The following is a 24,388-nucleotide window of genomic DNA, read 5'->3' on the forward strand; positions in this document are numbered from 1 at the left end:
GGGTTTAGAAACAAGTACCTGTGTTAAGAGGAGTGGACAAGGATCCTGTTAGGAATTGAACTTGCTAAAGATGGGACAAAGGAGTCAAGAGCTATTACTTCTCTATTATGAGTTAATAAAAAGCATGCAGTTACCAAATTAAACCTAGAAACCCAGCATACAGCATTTGAAATAAGTAGTAAACCAACAGAGGCCATAGAAAAGTCTTAAACAGATCTTTTCAGATTTGAATAGCCTGTCCAGATGGCTGTCAGGAGGAAGGTCCTCACAAGTACTGGGGCTGTTCTCATAACATTGCCATTACTGATACATCAAAGAAGCAGGCTTGTTGTAGTTCACAGCATTTTACATTTTAAGCTTGCCTTATTTCTTTTTCCAGCTGTTCTGCTTTAGCCAGATATATTGCAGTGTGGCACAATTTCTTCTGACTGTTTTGCAGGTTTTCTAAAATGAATCGGTTAATTCAGGACCTATTGTCCACATTAATTGTAAGGAAGTTACTTTGCTACCAGTTTTACATTCATAGTCATTATAGTTCACTTCTCAGAGGGCTTGACCTTTGGTATTTTAGACCATTGCACCCAATAAAGAGTAGTGAATTAAATTAAATTTTGAAAATGAGAATTTGTGAGCAATGCAGTTCTAATCACAATAGTCTGAAAAACATTTTTATAATATAACTTTAAACTTTTAGGATCATATGAGTTAAAATGTAGGCCTACATATTCAGTGTTTTGAAAAATCCATCTGCTAAACCAAATTACATGTAACGTGCAGTAATCAGTTATGTGGTACAATACACAATGTTTAGCTTAAAACCACCAGGCATTCATGGTTTTATATAAGCCAACAGTGCTTTAAGAATACTCTTCCTTCCTATTATTTTTTTCAGTTATGCAGTTAAATTGACGATACAGTGTTATTGGTTGTCAAACAAGCCATCAGCTTCAAGGCATATATAGATACAGGCAGCGGTACCATTGTACAAAATGTGGTGAGCCTTGTGGCACTGAGAAGGAAATCTCACTTGACGAACATAGAAATCAAAGTTTTAGCTAAATAAGTCTTCTAGATTGTGGCTTAATGTCATGTTTCACCTGATGCTGCATTTAAGACTCTTGATCGGAGTTCATAAATCTGGTCCTGTTAATATTAGATGCTGTCCTTATTAGATTTTAATATGTGGGCTGTCTTTATTAACTAGCTTTATCGAATGTCTTAATGTTATTATAGTCATTGAAGCCTTCCTTATCTCTTCTCTAATGGCAGCAAAGGGCTTTTTGCTGAGAAGATTTGAATTCTAGCCAGCAATAGAAAACTTGGCAGTAATCCTTTTATGTGTTTTAGAAATAACCCCCCACCCCCCAAACAAACAACACCAGATACAAGTAAATCAAACTCATGCAAGAATTCTTACAATGATTCTTTGAATGGACTGATCCTTCATTTACTTAGAAAACTTGAAACCTCTATTATATTATTACTAACTCCGAAATGTACAGGTTGGAGCAAATGACCTCCTCACATTTGTTATGTGCTCACTACCATAAAATAGTGTAACAGTGAGTGTTAGGATTTTTATTATTTTACAACCTGTCCTGCAAGGACGTATTTTTTTATATTAGAAGCATTAGAATTCTAAATAAAGAATATTATCATTTGAACTTTGTGAACCTGATTTTGTATTTTCAGATTCGTGAGCTGGTTGTCTGTAGGTTCTCTCACTGGGCTGAGCTACAGTACAGCAGCTTGAAAAGTTTTCTCATGGATGAAGAGCACCTTGAATCAGTCTTTATTTTAAAGGTTCGCTTTTTCCATCTAAACTTTACTTTTGAAATCTTTATTTTACAGCTGCAAGAAAAAGTTTGTGAACCCTTTAGAATTACCTTGATTTCTGCATTCATTACTCATAAAAATGTGGTCTGATTTTCAACTAAGTCACCATAATAGACAACCACAATCTGCTTAAACTAATAACACACAAACAATTGTACCTCTTATTGTTCTCCTTGGATGTACTGTGTTGTACAGCAGCCCAATCTTGGTGCTGGAGGGCTGGTTATGTAGTTTTTCTAGATCAGCATCTGAAAAGCCGTTAAATAGGTCCCGTTAAGCCAATATTGATTTGATTTGCATTGGTAAACGTTGGAATTAAAACTGCTGACATACTGGCCCCCCAGGACAAGGACTGTACAGCCCTGTTTGATACTCAAAGATGTCAATGGCATTGGGGAAAATAAAACAGACATACATCTGTTAACTAAAAAAAGAAATATGGCTGCTTCTGCTGATGGAAGAGTTTGATGGAAGAAGCAGTGTGAACTAAACTCCAGTGTGGTTGAGGGTTGAGGCATCCGAGAGGCTCCTGGTGTCCTCAGGGAAAGAGGAACTGTACAGCTGCAAAGTAAAAATATCCTACATGATGTTGGAGACGAGTTCACACATGAAAAGTAACAAGTAGTGGTTTTACTTTTTTTTACTGTTTTGGAGATTTTCTATCTTGTCATATTTGTTTTAAAATTAGTATGTAGAGTTTATCCAGGTGTATTTCATTAATTATTCAGACTATTCCTGGTCAGTACATGTTTTCATGTGTATACTGGCCTTAGAAGAAAATGGGTATGTTTTGAAATGTTTTCATGGCTTATATTTTAGGCTGTCAAGTCATATGTAGTATTTCATCTCTGGAGGTGTGAATAACTGATTGAACCAATGCTTAAATTTAAGGATCTGTGTTAATCTCTCAAAAAAAGCAGTGAGAGTACACAAGCATTGTGGTTAAGCAGTCACAGGCAACACAGGTCTATGATTAAAAAGGATGTGTTTATAATGAAGTGCAGCTCTGAAGGAGTGGTGATCTAATTTGGTATCTCTTATACTTTATTGAGATGTTCATTGTATTATTGTTTAATGAAAGCTTTACGTCTCTAGCAGAACCTATTATTTATCACACTTTGCTGTCAGGTTTATCTTCTGCACAGTATACACCCCTGTATCAAAATAGTCAATTTTTTTAGTCGTATTCAGTACGAGACAAACATTAGGATCCAGTATTCATAAAATGTATGGTTACTTGCATTGTTAAGCACCTTGGGGCAACCTTGTTGTGAAAGGCGCTATATAAAAATAAATTTAATTGAATTGAAAGGAATCTATAAGATTGGACTCTGATTTTCTAATTAAAGTACTTTTTAATCAATTTAAGTCTCCCCAAAATGATTGCAACATTTTATAAAAACTAGAGGGGATAAATCAAATGACACTTTAGTAAATCAGTGCAAGTCAAGTTAAAAAAGATTTATTGAGCTCATTGCCACTGGTTCCTGAATCTGCTGTAATAGTAAATGTGTTTGTAAATTTGCCAAGTCTATTGTGTACACCAATTAGACTGTGATGTAATATTTCCTGTAGCAGAGTCTCAAAACATGTTTCCGACACCAAACCCATCAATCTTTCAGTGGCTCCTGCACCAGTTGTTTTTGTTGTTTGCTTGGCTGTACTGTAATTTACAAGAGAGCCTGAAGGAGGCATGCTTCATATAATAGACACTAGTATTTCGTGGCTGTATTTGTATGGAATTATAACAGTCTCAGTTTTTAATATGGAGACTGCTTCATTTCACACATTCTTTTATATAAGCATCACAGTTATACAAAAGCCAACTACTTTTTGAGACGTTAATAATTAGATAAATACAAGTTTAACTTGAATATTCCTATGTTCCTTTTTTTTTCTATGGGTTTTGGAGGTTAAAAAGGAAACAAATGTTGCAACCCTCACAGCTATCCTCAGTATTTTACATATTGTAAGTTTTGAACTACATTTATGGACAACTGGCTCCATTACATTCATTAACCTCACAGATGTATCATAAGTAATTAACTCTTAGTAACATTCATTCCAAATCTCTCTAATAATGAAACCACCAAAAGATTAAAATACATTTTAGTTGTTACCAGTGTTTTATCCGTAAATGTTTGAACAACAAGTTAAATGCATTACACACCTGGTTTCTTTCTCTATAACTTTCAACATGGATATAATACTATTTATCTCTGTTCTGTGATGGCTAACAACTCTTCCCATTCCACAAACAGTAGTTCAGGGGAGTTTGTAAATCCATATCAACGTACAGCATTTGAATAAACCCTTTCTCCATAGTCATGGTTATTGCCTGATGGGTTGTCCCTTGACCTCATTTCTGGCAGCTTCTTTCTGAATGCATGGATTCACTAACGTACAGACCGGAGCTTTAGACCTGGAAATGTTTTGTTTTTGAAACACAAAGGATGTGAGTAAAAACATGAAGAGATCAACAATATTAACAAAGAGATCTCTTCAAAATGAATAAAAAGCTTGCTGTACAAATGCCATGCACATAAGGTGCAATATAGTATCAAAGAGAGCAGTGGTATCAAAAATGTGTATGCCAGGTATGACATGCTATAACAGGGCTTTTGGAGCATATGCCATTTAAAGATGTCTTGGACTGGTTGGCCTGACATTCTTGTAGTGCCGAATCATTACTTAGATGTTCTGCAAATGAAATTATGGAGTTTCTCTTAGTTTCGAATGTAAAGTGGCCTTTTGTTGTAAAAACTATGAGTCACCTGCATTGCTGAATGTTTTGGGTAACCCTTTGCTAACCCAAACTACACTTGCATTGTTTCTCTTCATTGTAGACCATAAATCTTGCCTTGCCTAAATCATACTTGATTGTAGTATGGAGACAAATGGAAAAAATCTAATTAATTTAAGTTATTATTTATTTTCAATTATTGGTGTTTTAGTTTTAAAATGAACATTTTAACTGAAATTTTTAATTGTAATTTCAACTGAGACAACTGAGAGCATGTATAAGTTCAATATAACTGTTTTGCCCTGTTTTGTGTTCATTTTAACAGTTAAAATAGTTAATAGTTTCTTGAGTTATTATTTCTTTGAGTTGAATGACCAAGTGAGCAGATCTAAAACTTCTATTGCTTCTATGGTTTCTAAAATGTCTTTTTAATTTTAAGTTCAGTAACCCTTCAGCAAAGCTTGTGATTCTGTTGTTGGTTGCTATGCCTTAAATTCTGTGCAACTCCTTTCCTTGAGGGAAGCTTTTGTTTTTGCTTTGAAAGACGTATGAAGTACCCAACATGGAACAATCTGTAAAAAAACTGCTTTATTTCAAAATCATGTATATCACTAAAGAGCATTTTACTCCCTCCAAACTGTCAGTTACCCCTGAATGTTGAAGAACCTTGTTTGGATATTTTCTAGTCGAGAGCACAAGATTGCTAATTCTGAAGTATAGTATTTGGGAAATGTCCAAGTCAGAGCTTTAAAAAAAGGTTACACACTCATTACACTCACAGGGTTACCAAGGGTTACAAGAAAGCTTTCAGACTCCTTATAATATTCTTGTCTCGTAAAGGCAGTAAGAGTGTGGAGAGACTAGGTGCTTGCCAAACTCCCCAGCCTTTGGCTAGAGAGATGAGCCAAGCTGCTATAAATATTAGCAAGACGCCTGCTACTACAACCACAAATCCTCTTTTCCTGATTAGTGTTCAGGCACTGATTTAAAAGGGATTAGTTGGAGGTCTAGTTGTCATATCATATGACCATTAAGGGGGCTAGAATTGTGCCCAGGGGACCACAAAGATGAGTTTGGGCAAAGGGTGGAGAGGTCAGGAGTGCTGTCCTTTTTCTCTGACTGCTCTTAGTTGAAGTAGCACAATTGTGGTTGTAACACCTTATGGACATCCACTTCCAGTGTGAAAAAGTAATGAGGAGTTTGTGTTTGCCTGTGTAGGGTGTGGACACCACAGCTGCTTGCTGTCTCTGCTGGTGGTTTTGGTGTCATAACCACTTTGGAAAGCCCTCCAGCAGAGTGGGATCAAAACCTCCTTTTTTGACCCTGAGCTTTTCCTTTCTGTAACTTTCTGTAACTTATGAATTCAGTTTGCTACTGCCATGATTTGTTATATCATCAATAAAGTTAAGTGAGCCAGCTTCAGAAACCTCTATACATGTCAATGCCATGACATGACCTCCACCATGCTTCACAAATGACGTGGTGTTTTTTGGAGCATGTAGAATGACCTTCTTTCTCTATATTTTAACCTTTCCATCACTGTGGTTAAGGCATATCTTGGTCTCATCTGTCCATAAAATGTTATTCCACTCTCTTGGTTTATCTATGTATTTTTGAGGACATTCTCACCTGACATTTCTGTTCTTGGTGCTGAAGAGAGAAGTCTATCTTCGGAAGTAGCCCTTGCAATAACTTATACTGCACTTTTCTGGAAACTTTGGTTTTGATTTCTTCACCCTTGTATTCTAGCCTTTCAACATATCGCTCACAGTTGTTTTAGTTGTTTACTTGACAGTTGAGAGTTTTTGTGTCAGCAATTTCCGATATTTTTCTTCACCGACCTGGTGTTTATTTATAGATAATGATAACTGCAGTTTGTTTCTTCTTAAGTGTATTTCAAGTTGTTGATTTTGGTATGCCCAGTTTCTGTGCTCTTTTTCTGCTTTAGTTCTTGATTTTTTTCAGTTTCAAAACTGCTTGCTTTTCTTTAATAGAAAGTTTTGACTCCCAATGACAGAAACCGAACACTGAAGCCACTGAGGCAAGGTGAAATGATGTCCACAGCTCTTTAAAGTCTTAATGACCCAACAACAAATGCTTGACCAACAAAAGACACCTGTCAACCAGCTGTCTCAATACCGTGGCTCTTTCAACAGAGAGACTTCACGCTATGAATTTGTTTAACTGGCTCAAGACAGTAGAACGGAATCAAATTCATGAAAAAAATACTTTCAGTTGTGCCCATCAGCAATTTTTTCCATTTGAAATGTTTAAAGTTTCTAGTGAAAATCAAGTTAAGCCTAACTGTCCCAATACTTGGAGGGCACTCTGTAAGTTGTCCCTGTTTGTTGCTCAGTTGTCAGCGGTACAGTCTGTATGTCCAAGGTTGCTGCACAGCTGTTTGCAGGCTGCTCTTTACTATGCTGGCTTTTAGTACTTATGTCTGCCTTCATTTACTGCAGTTTCTTCTGCTTTTTACAGAACGTGTGCCTCATGACAGTCATACGTACTAGAAGTTTTGAATTAAACTGTTGGAATTTAATTTCTTATTGTGGCACGTGGCTCTATTCATTCTTAGCCTGGTAATTGTAAGTGGAGTCATTTTCACGTATTCCTCCCTTAAAAGTATTACACAAGCTCTTTCCGTTTTTGGAATTAACAAGTATTTGAATACTTATCTAAGCAACCAAATAGTATATATGAAAATGTTTGAGTATTCAATTATGTGGTCTGTCCCCTAAACTGAATTCACTTTAATAAATTTATTTTTGCCATAATTGAATGATATTTGTTATAAAGAGTACAACATTCTCTTTTAGCAAGGAGCATTAGCTACAACAGTTTGACAACTCAGATTTATCTTTTTTTTAAAAAAGTCTTAATCACATTTTAATTTGCTGTTTTTGATGATATATGTACTGATGCACAAAAGAAAGGGAACACTCAGGCCTAATGGATTTAACCAAATATTTTAAACTTGGATATCCAACAAAATTGCTGACAGTGAAAAAACTAGAAGAAACAAGAAATGTTTTTATTAAGAAATATGATAGACTCTTCAAATAAAAACCTGTTAGAAGTAAGTTTCAGAAATGAGCATTTCAGCCAGCATTGAGCACTAAAACAATTCAGGCAGTATTGACTTAACCAGCAACATCTTCACATGCGTTGTCTCCCCTCAGATCTATCAAGGGCACAACAGTATTAGTAACAAGAGGACTCTACCACTCTCAGCTATTGTCTTAGATGAGCCATAGATCAGCTATCATCATGTTGAACTGCCTTTGAGTATGCATTTCTTTTTCATAAATCTGGTGAGATTCAGCAGAATGAGTATTCCGAAGGTTATTTTCACTTGGATGTTCTCCATTGCACTTTAAAATTACTCAAAATCAAGTTCCAGGTGGGAAAAAATACACATACCTGTTCCCTTTTTAAATGACGTTGGGCTGAATGGACCTATTAATGTAAAACTTTGTTGGGTTCTCATTGTGCATCATTATGCTAGACTTATCTGATTTCTAAACCAAACTAGAAATGGAAAACTGGTGGCTAAATTAGTTGGCATTGCACACAGTTAGTTTGCACTGCAGCCTAGGATTTTAAACCACTGAAAGCATCATATACTTGAAGTAAAACGAAGAACAAGGAAACTAGTCTATATTCTTATGATACCCCTCACCACATTGACCCTTTTTTTGAAAGATACAGTAAGTGTTCCTCAGTGGCTATTGTTCACAACAGCAGTTCTGGAGAGTTCCTATCCAGAAGCACTTACATCTTGGTTTATACCAGTCTTGATTATTGTAACCTGGTGCATGGTGGTGTATGCAAATGTATTTAAGCTGACACATGTTTAGAACAAGCTGTGTAAAGCTGAACCAAAACTAAAATACACAAGGGTTTTTAATGTTTTGGCTTCCTTGCACTGCCTCTCTCTAGATTTCAGAACACAGGTAACAAATACTCATGCTCACTTTTAAGGATTTAAACAGTTTGGCTTCTGTTACATATAACGTGTTAACCTAGTATTCACCTATACTTCATTTGTGCTGTGTATCTTCTTTGTTGCTAATACTGTGGATGATCATCAAGCCCGTATAAGATCTTGCATGTCAATCAGCACATTCAAATCCTATATTAAAACTGACCTTTATACTCTATAGGTTTTAATTGTTTAATTAATTAAGGTTTGGTGTGTACTGCTGAAAAAGTGAAGGAATTCCTGTTGAGCTTTTTTTAAAAAGGTACATTGATTCCAGTTCTGTAAAAACTTTATAAGGATCATTAAGGCGTATCAAGCTATTGATTGTAGCTTCCCAGCGTCAAAACTGGTGCATGATGTGCAGTAGAATAACATTGTTGATTTGAATTAGGTGTTAAAAATAGGAGAAGGCAAGAAGAATGTGGCTAGGGACTACAGTATTTTTTGGTGCTGTATGTGGTCTTGATCATTTGTCAAAGCTCACCTTTTTTAACCGATTTAAAGATACTAGCCTGTTATTCTTAAAATAAAGTGCACTTTTGACCATAGCAGAAAACATGAACATTTTTATATTTCAGAGTTTTTGAGAAGGTGGGATTAAAAAATAATTCATTTTATGAATTTAATCCTTTATATACCCTGATACAGTTAAGATCCAGACACATTGTGTATAGCTGGGCATTTAATGAAACAGTCTGAGTAAAAAAAACCTTGCTCAAGGGTACAGCATGACCATCCCACCTGCGTGGGTTGTTCACTGTAAATCCACAACCCACTGGGCAGGACACTGCTCCCTCCAGTTCCTCCATTGTGTTTTCTTTCATTTGTACAATTACACTTTGATATTTATCTATTTTTCCTCAGCTTAATCTCTTAAGATGTTTTGTGTCAGTAAAAGAGTGTCTTCTCGTAGGTGCTTTGTAAGGTAATTGACGTTTATTATAAGCCAGTAATGTGACGTATTTGTGTTTCCATGTATCGTATACAGAGGCACGTTTACAAGCGTGCAAGAGAAACTAGATTGAGCTTCCAGCCATCTGTTTGAAATGATCAGTATAATATAGTGCTGATGTTTAGGTTTCAGTGAGAAGCTGGCACATTCCCGTGCTTGTCTACACTTCGCCATCGATACCTACGCGAGGAAACGTGTGGGTATCTGTGTGTGCTGGGTATTTGTACAGTATGTCCCATTGCGGGTTGGGTGACCTGTGATGTGTTTCTCTGTCTGGCAGGTCCTGCCCCTCCCTCCCTTCCCCACCAGCGGCAGGTTGCCATGGAGAATTCATCAGTGGCCTCGGCTTCCTCCGAGGCTGGCAGCACGCGCTCCCAGGAGATCGAGGAGCTGGAGCGTTTCATCGACAGCTACGTGCTGGAGTACCAGGTGCAGGGGCTGCTGACTGACAAGATAGAGGGGGATGGAGACGGGGAGAAGATGCAGTCTAACATTTCCCAGGTCAGTCTTCACTGCGGCTACACTGCCCTGTTCTTTCTTTTCCTAGCCAGAAAGCCTCTTTGTGGCTGGTATATCTGACCAGTCTGATGCAGCATCTCACACAGAATTAATGACAAAGTTGTGAATGGTTAGTATTAGCATTGCATGAGGAATGTTAAAAGCATGCAGTGTTCAGACATACTTGAGTGCAGATTTATTTACTTATTTAGATTTATAGATTTCAAGTGTATGTTATTTGCTAAATGTATCGGGATTTGCTAAATAAACTTTTTGAAATTTAACCTCAGATTCAAGATGAGATAAGATTACCTACCTCAGTTTAGATAGGTTTACCATGTCATCATTTGTAATCACATTCTTGACAAGAACGCTTAAAAGCCATGTAGATATGGTCAGGATCCTTAATATAAAAGATGAATACCAGGTGTTAACTATTGTCGGCTCTCAGCCTGAATATCGACTGGCAGAGGGTATAGCATACTCTGACAGAGAGGTTATTTGGTGATTTGTGCTTTAAGACTTCAATTATGCAAATCTGTACAGATAGTTCTTTAACCTTCAAAAGCTATGTTGATAAAGTTCAAGCTAAAGTTGCTTGTTTTCTTTAATTTAAGCAAATCTTGGAGTTTTGATTGCAGCAATGGCAATGGCCTGTAAAGCAGTTCGTGAAAAAATGTATGTCTTATACCACTCTGCCATTATAATTATCACTGGCGACCCCTATGGCACTCCTGATTTCAGTCTGTATTCTTTGATTAAATGGTCTTCTCTGCATACTACCAGCCTTTAGTTGGGAAATACCTTCTTGTTATCATAATGTACTATAGTTCTCTGTGCCATGTTACATTTATGATGTAGTTCACAGCTAAAACTTAATAACTTTGTGTCTATTTTTCTTTTCCTTTCAGCATGGAATAAATCTTTATTTGTAAATGTATGATGTAGTAATTATATCAAATTGAACCTCTTCAGTTTCTTATATGGTTAAATAAAAGATGCTGCAACATTATAATGCAGCAATGTATTATTAGATATTCTAATCATTAATATATTATAATTGTTGTATATACAGTATAGACTATGCCTCTTATACAATACATGTGCAGATATGACATTGGGAGGAACAGAATCATAAACACATTTCTTACAATGCATGTGGTCATGTTTTTTTGTCATAATACCCTGGAGCTAGCAGGGACATCAGAAGAAGGGCATCTCTTAAAGCACAGCCTCTCACAATATCATAACACCATCAGTGTAGTATATTAACGTTACATAATTAATAACTAGTGATGAAAATTTATTATGTGTTTCATTATTGTTCTCCAACCATCTCCAACTATTTTTACTCCTTTTTCATGGCTATCATGATAAATAAGCAGCTCATTTCAAACAAAAATGGCAAAAGTGGCTAATGTGGAACACATGCAGAAAGAAGAGCAGATTAAAGGCCGTTCCTCTCAGTTATGTAGATATGCTGGCTGTCTCTGTGTAAAAAAGCAGTGTAAACCTTTAGTGAAGTAGTAAAGAATGGGCTCAGCCTTTGCAAGATGAGCTGTATTTGAGACTCGAAAGTGAAAATGGCAAATCATCTGCTCTATTGCTGCCATCTTCTACCTGTCTGGGCAGCTGAACCTAGTACCCTGTTACTTCATGTTTGGAAAGCTGCTTAGGGGATTTATAACGTAATTCCAAATTTGGACGTACTTGCTCTGTTTGGTCGCCTTGATTAGCTAATCTTGTAAAGCAGAAGGGGAAAGTCCTACATCGTCCTTGTCTATTGTCTTAACTCTTCCCTCTGCCTAATATAATAATATTATAATAATATTTTATTTTTGAGAGGTTCACTTTTTACTGTTAATATTGGAATAAGAATTCCAAATGTCTGGTGTTACAGCACTTTACTGAAGGGGATGGCTGTTGAGAAAAGGGGAACACTGGACACCTGTGGATGTCTGTCTTCATTGATGCTCTCTTCTCTAGTTGCACACTAAATAGCAAGGTTTAATAATAATAAATGCTATTCTATTTTATAAGTAAAGTACAAATGTTGTGTGAATCAGACCAATTTATGGACCAATTAAGCCACTGAAGGATATAGTATATTTTGAAAGCCTGTTATGCCTATTAAAAAGCCAGGTAGGGTTCTGTTTTCTCACTTTATGCGTTATCTACTTATAGTATAAGACCATTCTTTTTACCAAGTCCAGTCAGCCTTTATCACACCCTGGGCTCTGAACAAAAATCTCTAGGCCTCAGTATCCAGCTTGCTTTCTGACCAGAAGCTTTTCTGTGATATAGTACATGTCTTTTAAGACCCCTAATCATTAAATTCCTTACTTGTTGGGAAACTGTATATTTTAAGTGTATTTTTGTCTGCTCAGAAACTTGTTTTCCTGCTTAGCTAAACCTTTCTAGGTATAAAAAAGGTCAGATTTTACCACAATAAGCCGATTGTCACCTGCTATGTTGAATGTTATGAATGAGGTTCCCTGTCTCACAAGGGTATTTTCTCTCCTCCTGCATCAGAGTTGCAGCATAAAGCTCATTGGCTCACGCAGAAAAAAACTTCAGTATACTGTAAATCTGAACTATTATGCTTCAGTGATGTACAGATACCTTTTTGTTCCATCTGGTCAGTTGTGGTGGATGTCACATTGGTATTTACTTGCTTGGTATTCTGCTGTTGTGAGTTGTGAGATGGTATTTAAAATGCCTAGTGAGCAGAAGGTAGCAAAATCCATTCAAGAGTACATGACACTGGAGTTGGGATTGCCTGAGGTTTTTCTCCATTTCATTTTACAGAGTGAAAACAAAAGTGCACATTTTGGAATATCCTTTTGAAACACAGCTTCAAAGATGTCAGATAATTGTGAACCAGCAAAGAGTTGTTGACTCATCTGTTCTCAGCTTTAAAAGGCTCATGGTAATGTTGGATGTAGATTAAGTGTTTTGGACAGGGGGATCAGTTATACAGAATACATGGCCTTCTTACCTCCATTTCTAAATCATGTAGACTGTGAACACCTGAAATACACTGTTTTTAGTGAGGAATGCATGAAACTAACTAGTTAGTGAATGACAGGGGACCCCAATCTCCTTCATGGGAAACTGTTAAACTGGTCCAGTTAAACCTGTAATGACCTGACTCCGGTCACTGTGAGCTCAGCTGTCCGAAAAGCTAGACATAGCTTGACACACAGTACATAAGTCACGGCCCCCTCCTGTCTTGGAGTCCTTGCAGTTACTTTCTATCAGGTTTTGTCGACTTCAAAAATCCTCATGCTCACCTATTAGGCTCTTCATGGCTTGGCACCTCAATACCTGTTTGACTATCACCCTACTCCCCACATTTTAACCTTCATTCGTCTAATTCTGGTTTTCTGTCTGTCCTCCAATCCTGTCTATGCTCTCTGGGAGACATGGCCTTCTCTTACTATGCCCCAGTGCTCTGGAATTCTATCCCTAAGGACAGTAACCTTCCCTGTGCACCTTTAAATCCACCCTCTAAACCTTCTTCCTTAAATGGGCTTTTACTTAATCACTTCTTTGTCTTGCATCTTCTTCCACATTCTGAGCCCTTGTTTTTAATTGTGCAGTTGTTTTTAATTGTTATTTTGTTGCCTCTTCTTAGTTTAATGTCTTGCTAAATTTGAAAGTAAAGGTTTTCTTAGTAAAAATTGAGAAGTAACTCGTAAAAGGAGCTATGTCAAATACAGATCATCATCCTTCATCCGTGGTGCAGATGAACAATATCTACATTTCTTTCTCTTTCTTTTTCTGATCCAGTGGACTGAAGACTGCAGTGATAGGATTGATGGAAGCTGGTCCTCATCAAGGGGAAGGGGCTCTTCCAAACCAAACAACCAGGTAAAAGGCACAGCGTGTCTCCAGAAAGCAGCAGTAGCATGCCTCTGTGCCTGACACCTGAGGGCACAAGAGACAGGAGTTTCTAGACACATGCTATACTCAAGTGTGATCATGCTTAGTTAAATATTGCTTGGCACGTAAAAACCAGAGTGGTCAAGCTGCAAAAGCCACATAAAAAAAACTGCTAAAACCGCAGATTATGATTTAAGTTTATTAACATAATGGATGCTGTCCTTGTTATGCAAACACATGTTCTCATTCCGTTCATGTGCCAAGCATGACAAATTATTTTGTTTATTATTTGAGTCAATGTGGTTGTGGTAGTTGCAGTTATGCCTTTAAATAATAGTTTTGGTTGTGGTTTACTTGGATTAATTGTAGGCTTCTAATTTTTTCCTAAATAATGTATAACTGATGGATCAAAACAAAGCTCTGGCTGTCGGTAAAATCACAGATTTCAATTCATTTTGAGCAGCTTTCATCTGAGAATATTTTATACAATAAATCGATATATGATATCAAAACGCACAGCACAGATGAGATATTGTGCAAGGTTACCGAGCAAAAACATAATTACTGCAGTGCACAGTGTACTCAGGTCATCAACAGTAAACATGGAAAATATCTGATATTTTCTGCACTTTAATATTGGTGGTGCCATAGGGAGACAAACTTTCTATTAATCATGCCACTTAAAACAATATTGCATTTCAAGAGCAGTTAATTATACACATAAGGTTTATGTCAATGTGTGAGACTGAACACAAGTAAATTAATATGTGAGAGGGCCATTTGCAGGTTTGAAAGTGTATGAGAAAGCAAATGTGTTTATGTGCTCATATGCACACAAGAAAAAGATATGGATGCGATAGGGAGAGATTCTGTGTCAGCGAAAGGCACTGAACTGTCCTCCCCATGGTCTCCTGGCTCTTAATCAAAGTGGGCTAAGAGTGCCCCTGCTTTAACTGTTTGCCCATGGTGTCCTGGCACAGACCGCTTGCCTCTCAAATACTTCTGAGCCGATGACCAGCAGTTGTCCTGGTTGCTTGTTTGTGTTTGGTTTGTGGTCCGTTGTGTGGAGAGTGTGTGTGGCAGGCACGCAGCATGCGATGAATTGTCTACATTCCTTGTTTCTACAAATTTTTTGCAGAATATTGTTTTCTACAGTAGTAGCAAAGGCCTTGGCTAGATTCATAGAAAAACAGTGTTAGGCTTTAGAGAGACACTTGTCCATTTCTGTTGATAACAGGCCATGAAATTGTTCTTGCAGCCTTTTCTTAAATGTTTTTTCGATGTGTGCGCTAAGCAGTATTTGCCTTATTGTGGATAAAGTTTCTTCCCCGTCTTTTTTGCTTTAGGAGCATTTTGCAAAGACTTAAAAGATGGCAGCAAATGGTCCTTTTCTTAGAACATACTGTATTGTTTCAACATAAATTCAGTCATTTGATGATTTCTAGATTCAAAGGTTTGCTGTTTAAGAACAGTATTTTCCAGTTTACTGTGTATTCTTATTTTATGACATTTGCCAGCAGAAAAACAATAGATATAATTACTTTGAGATTTTTACGGAATATGGATGCTAATTCTGCATTGTCTTCTCCTTAGGACTGATCTAAAAGAGGATAAGTGAAGTTTTTACCTCAAACTAAAGGTGATCAACTGGAGATCATAAATACAAGTCTGTTGTCTCATATGTAGGAACCCCAGTGAAAGGGGAATAATGTCAAAATAATTCAACTTGCTTTTCACGATACCCGCTGCCCTGATAGTCATTTACAACTTGAATTTTATTAACAAATTTTAAGTTAAGCCTCTCTGCAATTTCTTGCTCACAGTAAAATAAGTCTTGTTTTTTTTTTCATTTTTACTGTCAACGCAGCATCTAAGCCAGATGGTATACATTATTATAAAACTTAATTTTATGTACAGTAGTTTTGAAATGGTTTGAAAAATGGATTTTATACAAACACAATTCGACACTTGTATGAGCTGCCTCTTTTGTGCTGTAGTTCTTTTGTATGTTACACATTAGTGATTTGTAGAACATTTACTTCTGCTGGTTTTCACCTAAACCATTAAGCCCTTTACAGTTAAAGTACTGTAAAAGCATCAGACATAAGTCTGTGGCTCTTTTCTGTCTGATGTGGTTTCCACAAGTTGTGCTATCTGTGTGCCAGTAACTTACCATCTAAAGGAGGAAACCAAGTGTGGCGTCTCGCTTTTCATATCCAAAGATCAAAATTACCTGCACTGATACACACCATGTGGACAGTTTTCCCTTGGGTGAACCTCCTTTAGAACAAAACCTACAGAAAGAAGGGAGTCTTTTCTCTACCCTTTGGCTATTTTCCATCCCTTCTCCTTCCCCGCTGGGAACAGGGTAGAGAGCACAGTTCAGACTGAGTGGCTTGTTTGTGTAGTAGGTGAGGCTGCGCATGTGTGTGCTCTTTGTTCGAGGCAGATTGATGCTGCTTCACTTTCGTTTTCCCGTGCAGCTCTGCTCTCTCAGGCTGACAGACCAAAATCCAAGGCTTGTGCTGTTCTGCACTTAATAGTTAAGGACCCGACCTGAGCGTTGTGATCTACCCTCTTGAGCAGTAGCTTGGCAGGTTGGTTTGCAGGATTGGGAAGCGGGTGAATCCTCTTTATTAGTGCAGTATTATTTACCATGGCACGGTTACACCTTCATCAGGTAAGCTACTTCACCCGGAGCTATCAGCATATTTCATAGGACTGATTTTATTCAGGCACCAGATCTTTCTCTGGTTCTGTCTATGTATAAAGATGTGTGTCGATGTAATTTTGCTTTTCACAGCTGGGATTACAGAAACAATTTATGGTCTCTTTCCAGAACTTGCTAGTCTGTTTTTGTACTGATTTGAGTTAATATTTTTGCAGTTTCTTGCAGTCTTATAGAAATAGGGATGAACAATTACAGCACAGGGTTACCTAAACTCAGAAATCTCAGAAGTATCACAGCACAGATTAACTCTTTATAATAGCATCACCAAATCAAGACATTTATTTCATCAGCATTTGTGTGTAAACAGTATTCAGTGTGAATTGAAGTAGCAGGTGAACTAAACAAATGCAAAACACAGTTTTATGAGAAGCAAGACCTGCTCACTAAGGCAACTGGGCAGGGCTTTTTTGTGTAATCTTGAATCTTCATGGGTATTTCAGTGGTTTGTAAGGGTGACATGGGCTCCTTTTAAAGTTTAGGGTAATTATCCTAGTAAAGTATGTCATGATTCACATTCACAAAATGAATTATGTAATGCAAGCATAAATTTAATTCAATAATTTGCAGTGTAAAACTTGAGAGGGAATTGTCAAACCTTCAGAATCAAACTATAAAGATCTGCTTATGTGCCTTAAAATGTCCCTAGTGTTCACATTATCATCAGACGTAATACAAACTGACATTTTAGAGCTTCATCATTAAAGAGCTGTTAACATGACTAAATCATTAAATCAAGAAAAGGAAAATCTTTGTGTATAGTACTGATAAAGTTGTCACCGGCTGTAATACTTCCCTGTAATTAAAAAGAAGTAGAGAACATTCTATTTCTATCATGAAGTAAAGTTGACATGCTCGATTTACTGTATATAACTGGTACTTTCAAAAGAGCATTAAAAATAGTATTCAGCATTTACTTTTTTCATGCAACATCCCTTTAACTTTGCTTTTTGCTGATTTCTTCCCAGTTCAAAAACATTTTAATTATTTGGCAAACTTTCTCATTTAACATCACAGGTACTGTTGTAGTACTATAGTCTTTCAAGCAGAGTTGACAGGTGATGCTGATCATTATAGCTGGAGCCCATATAAGTAACTCATATTTCTATCCTGCTGTTATCATTTGATATGTATCCATCCCTCCGTTTGCAAAGGAAGTTTGTTCCTCAGAACTGTTCATAATTTGATAGTTCTTAAATTGAAAATCAAATTCCCATTGTTTCACATGTAAAAGCTTACAACACATTCCTGAGATCTAGAAAATTACATAGTATCACTTGTTATATTAAGAATATTGTGTTGTGAAAATAAGAACATTTTTGCATGTCTGTGATAATGATCAGATTTCACTTGGTACAGACAAATAAAATGTGAGAAATCTTTCAACTGATAACAGTATGGCTTAGTCCAAAGGAATGCAAATACCTTCCCACTGTCTTTTTCAATCCTATCACTTCACATATTTCAGCAAGCGGAAATTCTTTCCTTTCTTTGCTTTTGCATAACCTGAAGCACTGGCAACACGTTATGTCAACGTACTGTAGTTAAAAATATGCCCTGCGATGGACTCCTGTCCCACCTTGCGACTATTGCATGCTAAGATAGTCTCCAGCTCCCCTGAATTGGATGGAATAGTTAGAAGGTGGATGGATGTTAAAAATAAGTAGTATGTTCAACTAATGACTAAAACTGACGGAACTTAAAATGACTAAATGTAAGTAACTGAGATCAAAAGGGAATTGGCTGTAAAAAAACCTGTAAATTGAGCATTCAGATAACGGGGTGGATGTTTATAGTTACTCGTTTAGTTTTGCCCTTTGTTGAATAAACCGTTATGACTGTATTTTGGATATAACATATCTTTTCATAGAATCCAATAATGCTAACTTCAGTATTTTAAACCATTAAGGTTAAAAATGCTATGGATATCCCATACATAGTGAGTAGTTTTGAGCATAGTGATTATTTTGTTAAATAGGTTTGTCGTGAAAGTGCAATGATTGCTTGTTGTACTTTAATTTTAAAGTAAAATTTAATAGGAAGTATATTGTTGTAATATAAATGTCTAAAATTTAAAACGCTAGAAATATCTAAAATCTGTGGAATGGTGGAGTCTAATATAGAACGAATGGCCCACTTGAAACGCATTTAAATCAAATCCGGCCAACGACAGCAAATGAGTTAGACTTTAAGTAATGGCTTGAAAAAAATTCCTAGATCATTTACCATTAACAATCAACCAAGGAAGATGGACCGAATTAACGAACAAATGTCTGTAAGCTTTTCATATGTTTTTATCATTTGTCAGTGCCCGAACACACAATTGGGCAATGCTGTACTTCTTTTTTCCAAATGCAGCAAACATTTGACATTACTTATGCCTGCTTCAATGGAATGTTTTTTTTTTCCTCTTAGTTGATTCTTTGGAATGTTCTAGTCTGCCTATAATTACGAATTTGAAGGCTCACAATCAGAAATTCAGAATGTGAATCTGGAATTGTGCCCTATATAATTCACTTAAGTACTACCCTATTAGCGGTTAATATTTTTATGATTTGATTATTTCACCACTAATTGCTTTTATCTCTCATGTTTCCCTCACAAAGCTTTGTGGATTTGATGTGTCCGGTGATTCATCAGGGTGCTCAGCTGAAATTTGTTTTCTTTACATTTTGCAAAGAAATGTTGTGATGTTTAAAAATTGCGTAATCTTTAATATTTAAATTTGTTTGAATCATTTTGTACAGTATTCTGTAATACATCTCCAAATCCACATTTTTAAGATAAGGTTTTTTTACAAAGTGAAAATAAGTCACAAATCAAGCTCAATAAATTACAGCATCAAAATTCAAAACTTTAGATCAGTGCCATGAGGATGTATCCATCCATATACACTAGATAGATTTAAATATGGTCTTGATTTCTATTACATTTAACAGTGATGTTGTACAATTCCACTCATTAATGCAGGTGCAATAGCCAATTGTACAGATTTTTACATGCAGGAGTTAGAGAGTTGCATGTTCTCTCTAGCAAGTATTAAGAAAGTCTTTAAGAGCAGCATAATACTTTTTCTTTAGAAACAGCTCCTTTTTCTTCCTGTAGCATTAAATGATGTCCCTAAACAGCAGACGTTTCCCAGCAGTGTACCTCTTGATGAATGACTGAACTTTTTCGTTCCTGTCCTTGTGTAGTAAGATATTGTATTTTGTTTCTTTTCCTGTCAGGACGAATGGGAGCACAGCAGCAACGGCAGCACTGGCTCGAGGCCCAGCTCTGGATCAAGGCCTGGGTCTGGATCGCGGTCTGGAAGCCGAGGAAGGAACAATCAGTTAAGGGGCTCTGGAAAGGTACGGGGTCCTTGGGGACTGATGCACTGTTAGCATAGGACAGGACTGTCTTTAGCCTTTCCTTTAGACACTATTGATAGGAATGTATATTTAATTTATTTATTATACATTTTTATGAGTAATTTGTATTAAATATGCTGTGTTTTGTCGTTTTAAATGCATCATTGCTTTTAAGATCCCAACCCTGAATCAGGGAGGTGTATGGACCTGATTTTATTTGTAATCCTTTGTTGTTGTAGGCATTTGTCCCTTTTTTAATGCCTCTCTCCCTTATTCATTCATTAATAAAGTCTTTCATTATGGAAAAATGTGCTTTTAAAAAAAGTACTGCCTTTGAAATCCCTGGTACAGTTGGTGGCAAAAACAATGCAGTTACTCGTTACTGTATGCTGTTCATGTTCAAGCTGGAAATATTTGTGAATCTTAGACCCCTTTAGGAAGTATGTTTTTGCTGTTTGATTATCTTAAAAAAACACCCATAGGTTTTGTATGTGAGTAATTTGTATGTATATTAATTTTCAAAGTAGAAAATAAACCTAGAAATGGAAGTTTTAATTCCATTGTTAATTACCCAGTAGATCTAATATGGTAAAAAAAGAGACTTTTCTCTATGCAACCCTGCATTAATTTGTTCCTCCGTTAATGTGTTTAGTGGCTTCATTAAATATTTTTAGCTGCATTTGCAGTTTCCCCCCTTTAAAATACTCCAGTTCACACATATAACAATTAAATCATGATTTGATGCCTACAAAATAATGATTTTCTCTTATATTTGTTCACTTTCCAGTAAGGCTTTTCTAGACTTTGATGAGAGGAACAATAATAATTAAATTACGTTATTTACTTCAGTTGCCGTTTCTCACAGTTTGGCATTAAATTGGTAACACAGTGATGAGTGGAAAGGTGTGGATGAGTTTTCTTTTTGGACAATTTTTGCAATTTCTTTTTTAAAAACAGAATGGAAACAGGGAGGCTTCTTTCGACATCCTGGGAACTGATATCTGGGCTGCCAACACGCTGGAGTCTCATGGGTAAGAACCTTCTTTACTCCATGACTCTAGTTTTCTCAGTTATGGCTTCTAAGAGGTACAACCTCTGATAATACATGGCCGACTTTTCCTGTTGCCAGGAGCCTTTTGAAATCTGTCCACATCTGCAGAAGTCAGACCTAGCCTACCGCCAGGCTCGTCCTAAGCATTACTGGAGAAGTAAGAAGACACTGTTAGATTTTACCATCCTCTTACATATTCATAGATAAGTGACAGCTCTGAAAATTAACTCTTGGTCAGTGGAGATAAAACAACTTCATAAAGACAAAATAAAATCAACAGTAATTCACAAACTGGATAATTGTGGGGGCATATCATCAGTGGCCACTGAAGGAAATTATTTTTTGTTTTCACTGGCTTGTTTCTGGTTATAATCTAATGACAGTGTGGTTTTGCTGTGCATGGGAATCAAAAGTCTAAATTAGGAAACAGCTAAGCCTTGGGCTAAATATAATGAAATGGAAGCTGTGCATTAATCTGTAGTGATCTTCATTTTTAATAGAAATTTACACCCTCCATTGCTAATTGAAAGGAAAATGAACCTCTTATCAAGCCTTATAGAAAATACTGGGGACTAGAGGTATTATTGTGAAATTATGTCTTGGTATAATTACGTTGCTAAAATTAGAACATGGCACAGTGCATGTTTGTTCCTCAGAACTATGAAGAAAAACAGTCCCAATTAGATACTGTGCGTGACGTAACTAAATCAAATGGAAAAATTGTAGTAATTAGAATTGTTCATATTATAACTGAAGCATTGATGGAGGAGTATTGACCCTGTATTTTTGTGTATTAATTTCTTGATGGTGAAAGGAAGCTTTTTGTTTCTGAGCTGGACTGGTATTGCTGTTGTTTGTATGCCATTGTATAACTGAGGTTACACATTATATTGTCTTAGAGTGAAGAAGATGGGACACCCTCCTAAAGTTACTGCCAAACTCTCTAAATTGATTGGTCTTGTACTGAGGCTTTTTAATATGCAATCAATAGGTTTTAAAGTCAAGGACATGGCTGAAGAAAAAATTTAGGGTATTCCAGTGAAACATCTGTGCTCCAAACCCCATTACCTTTTTCTGATAGCTCAGTTTCTTCTAGATGGTGAAGTGCCATTAAGCAGGTTAACTGATAAGTCATTTTTTTTGCCCGGACTGACTAGCGTTATGACCCAGAGACAAACCCGGAGATGTGCCAGTTCTGTCTTTTCTGTACAGTTTGCTTCCTTAAAAGTCCTCTAGATTGTTGAAGCCTGTGTGTGATTGTTTTTTCTAATGCATCAAATTAATCAGTGGCTCTTTCTTAAGCTTTTCGATTTTCCTCTTTAAAATTGCAGAACGCAATTGCTCTTAACAGTTTCTAGTAGTTTCAATTGTGATTTCTGCACTCCTGGTAATGGGAGCAGCATACCCATATGGTTCCTAAAAAATCATCTTAAAGCACTTTGATAAAATATAAATCAAGCCTCTGATTTCCAGCAGTGTGTTTGTGTAGCTTTCAGAAACAAGGTTCTTTCAGTTAAGGTTAGTAAGTAACAATGAGGATTCAGTTTTATCTGAGATTTATCATGGATACAGATCCTGAGGCAGAAAAGATCTCCCAAGATAGCAGATGTTGAGCCTTAGGAATTTGTTTATTTTGAACAGGGGAGCTACATGGGATCTTCAGCCTGAGAAGCTGGACTTCACACAGTTTCATCGAAAGCCCTTCCGTGGCACGCCAAAACACCTCCCTCACATCGACCGTGAGGGGTAAGACACTGCTTCCTGGGCTTCACTGGGAGGGGCTGTGGGATCGAGGGTGGTGTTCTTCCCTTATGACTGCTCAACTGGTTTTAAAATGATGGAAAGCAATGCAAAACTGAAAGGAGAAACAAATCAAAACACAGAATGCCAGGGGAATATACACTATACAAGATGAACCATTTCCTTTTGAGGAAAATGTGTCTTAACTGACTGTCCTGTTGATCACAGCAGAATTTATTTATCCTGCTTGCTTGTAGTAGGTCTGAAACTCACCTGGATTTTGTACAGTCCATTTCAGATCCAGCAAATTGGCTTTTCTTTTAGAAGTTTCCCAGTCAACCTGGGGATATCCTGAGAATTTTAATCAGTTTGTACTGTAATCCAGTGCTGACAGGTTTAATGAGAACATCTATATAAATAAATATTTCTTAGGCTGGAAGATTAAGTCACTTAATAGTAATAGTGGCACACAAAGTAGAAGGGGATACAGATTTTCTAGTACCAGTGATGAAATTCTTAAGATGGGTTTGAATAAGGAAATCACAATAGCAGCTGTTTTCAAAACTCAAAAATAACAGAGCATATGTAATCAGCAAAAAACACCTTTCTCATGACAAATCAAGGACAGTACTGAGTAGAATTACTGTAATGTTAGTGTTGTATTTCATTGGTGTAAATTCAGATAAAAGCACAGATTACTGGAAGAAACACAGGTTCAGAACACTGGCAGGTTCAGAACACACCAGCGCTGATAAAAAACGTTAACATTTGATCAAAAGAGGAAATGCATAAAAAAGTTCAATTTCAAAACCTAAAGACTTTTGTGACAAGAGGATCTGTTTTTGAGTTAATTTATGCTTTAGAGAAAAATTGAGGAAATAGACATTTTGTCATTAAGTTTATTTATCCAATACCTCTGCTTTAGTAGTTCAAAAGCATCCTTTTGATTGCGTGTACTTGTGTACAGCATGTGTGTTTTTCGTGAAATGTCATAACATGCATATAAAAAACTGACAAAAAAAAGTCTTTGAGCGTGACATTGCACAAGGGTGTTGTGGGTTAAACTGTCCTGCCTTACCAATTGGGCTCCTGCTCTTGTAGGATGGTGAAGGGCAAGTTTGAAGATGAAGACGGCATCAACTTGAATGACATGGAGAAGTTCCTGCCAGCATTCAAGGTGTGTCTGCTCAGTCTTTAGATCTTCCACAAACAGGTTGTCTCCGGGGATGGGGCACTGCTTGATGCCATGTTCATAGTCTTATATGATTTTGAATAAGTAGCTAGGACTCATCTCAAGAGCTGTTTAAGAACATATCTGTGACAGCTTGAAAGTAGTAGAAAAGTCTCTGCAGAGAAGGTATCTGTCTTTGATTTAAAGGCATTTTGAATATTCCTCATCATTATATTGTGTACCTTAGATTCTGGTCAAGTTATAACTGATTGTGGGTTTCTAAAATGTCAGCTATGTCTTTTGTCTTGTGTTGTGGTCCCTATTCCATTTAGAAATGACATTCTATTTCTACCGTACAAATTTTGTACAAATTATATTGGGATTAATAATATCCCTTTCTCTACATTTTCTTAAACTACAGGGTTTATTCAAAAATAGAGATTTGACAA

General features: G+C 36.7%; 1 protein-coding gene across 3 annotated transcripts in view; it reads left to right on the forward strand.

The window, feature by feature from the left end:
* ctif (CBP80/20-dependent translation initiation factor) overlaps window positions 1–24,388 on the forward strand; it is a 140,725-nt gene that overhangs the window by 17,734 nt on the left and 98,603 nt on the right. For 2 of the 3 annotated variants that reach the window (XM_088628981.1, XM_088628982.1), the window contains exons 2-7: window positions 9,797–10,017; window positions 13,807–13,887; window positions 19,855–19,977; window positions 20,935–21,008; window positions 22,670–22,774; window positions 23,870–23,945. In XM_088628981.1, the coding sequence (XP_088485107.1) occupies window positions 9,838–10,017; window positions 13,807–13,887; window positions 19,855–19,977; window positions 20,935–21,008; window positions 22,670–22,774; window positions 23,870–23,945 (639 nt within the window). In that variant the 5' untranslated portion in view covers window positions 9,797–9,837. Of the gene's footprint in view, window positions 1–9,796; window positions 10,018–13,806; window positions 13,888–16,399; window positions 16,580–19,854; window positions 19,978–20,934; window positions 21,009–22,669; window positions 22,775–23,869; window positions 23,946–24,388 lie in introns of those variants that run through there. The other variant, XM_088628983.1, reaches the window with a different exon arrangement.

Source organism: Lepisosteus platostomus, chromosome 4 (assembly GCF_059453375.1).
Source record: "Lepisosteus platostomus isolate fLepPlt1 chromosome 4, fLepPlt1.hap1, whole genome shotgun sequence".
Classification (NCBI taxonomy): Eukaryota; Metazoa; Chordata; class Actinopteri; order Semionotiformes; family Lepisosteidae; genus Lepisosteus; species Lepisosteus platostomus.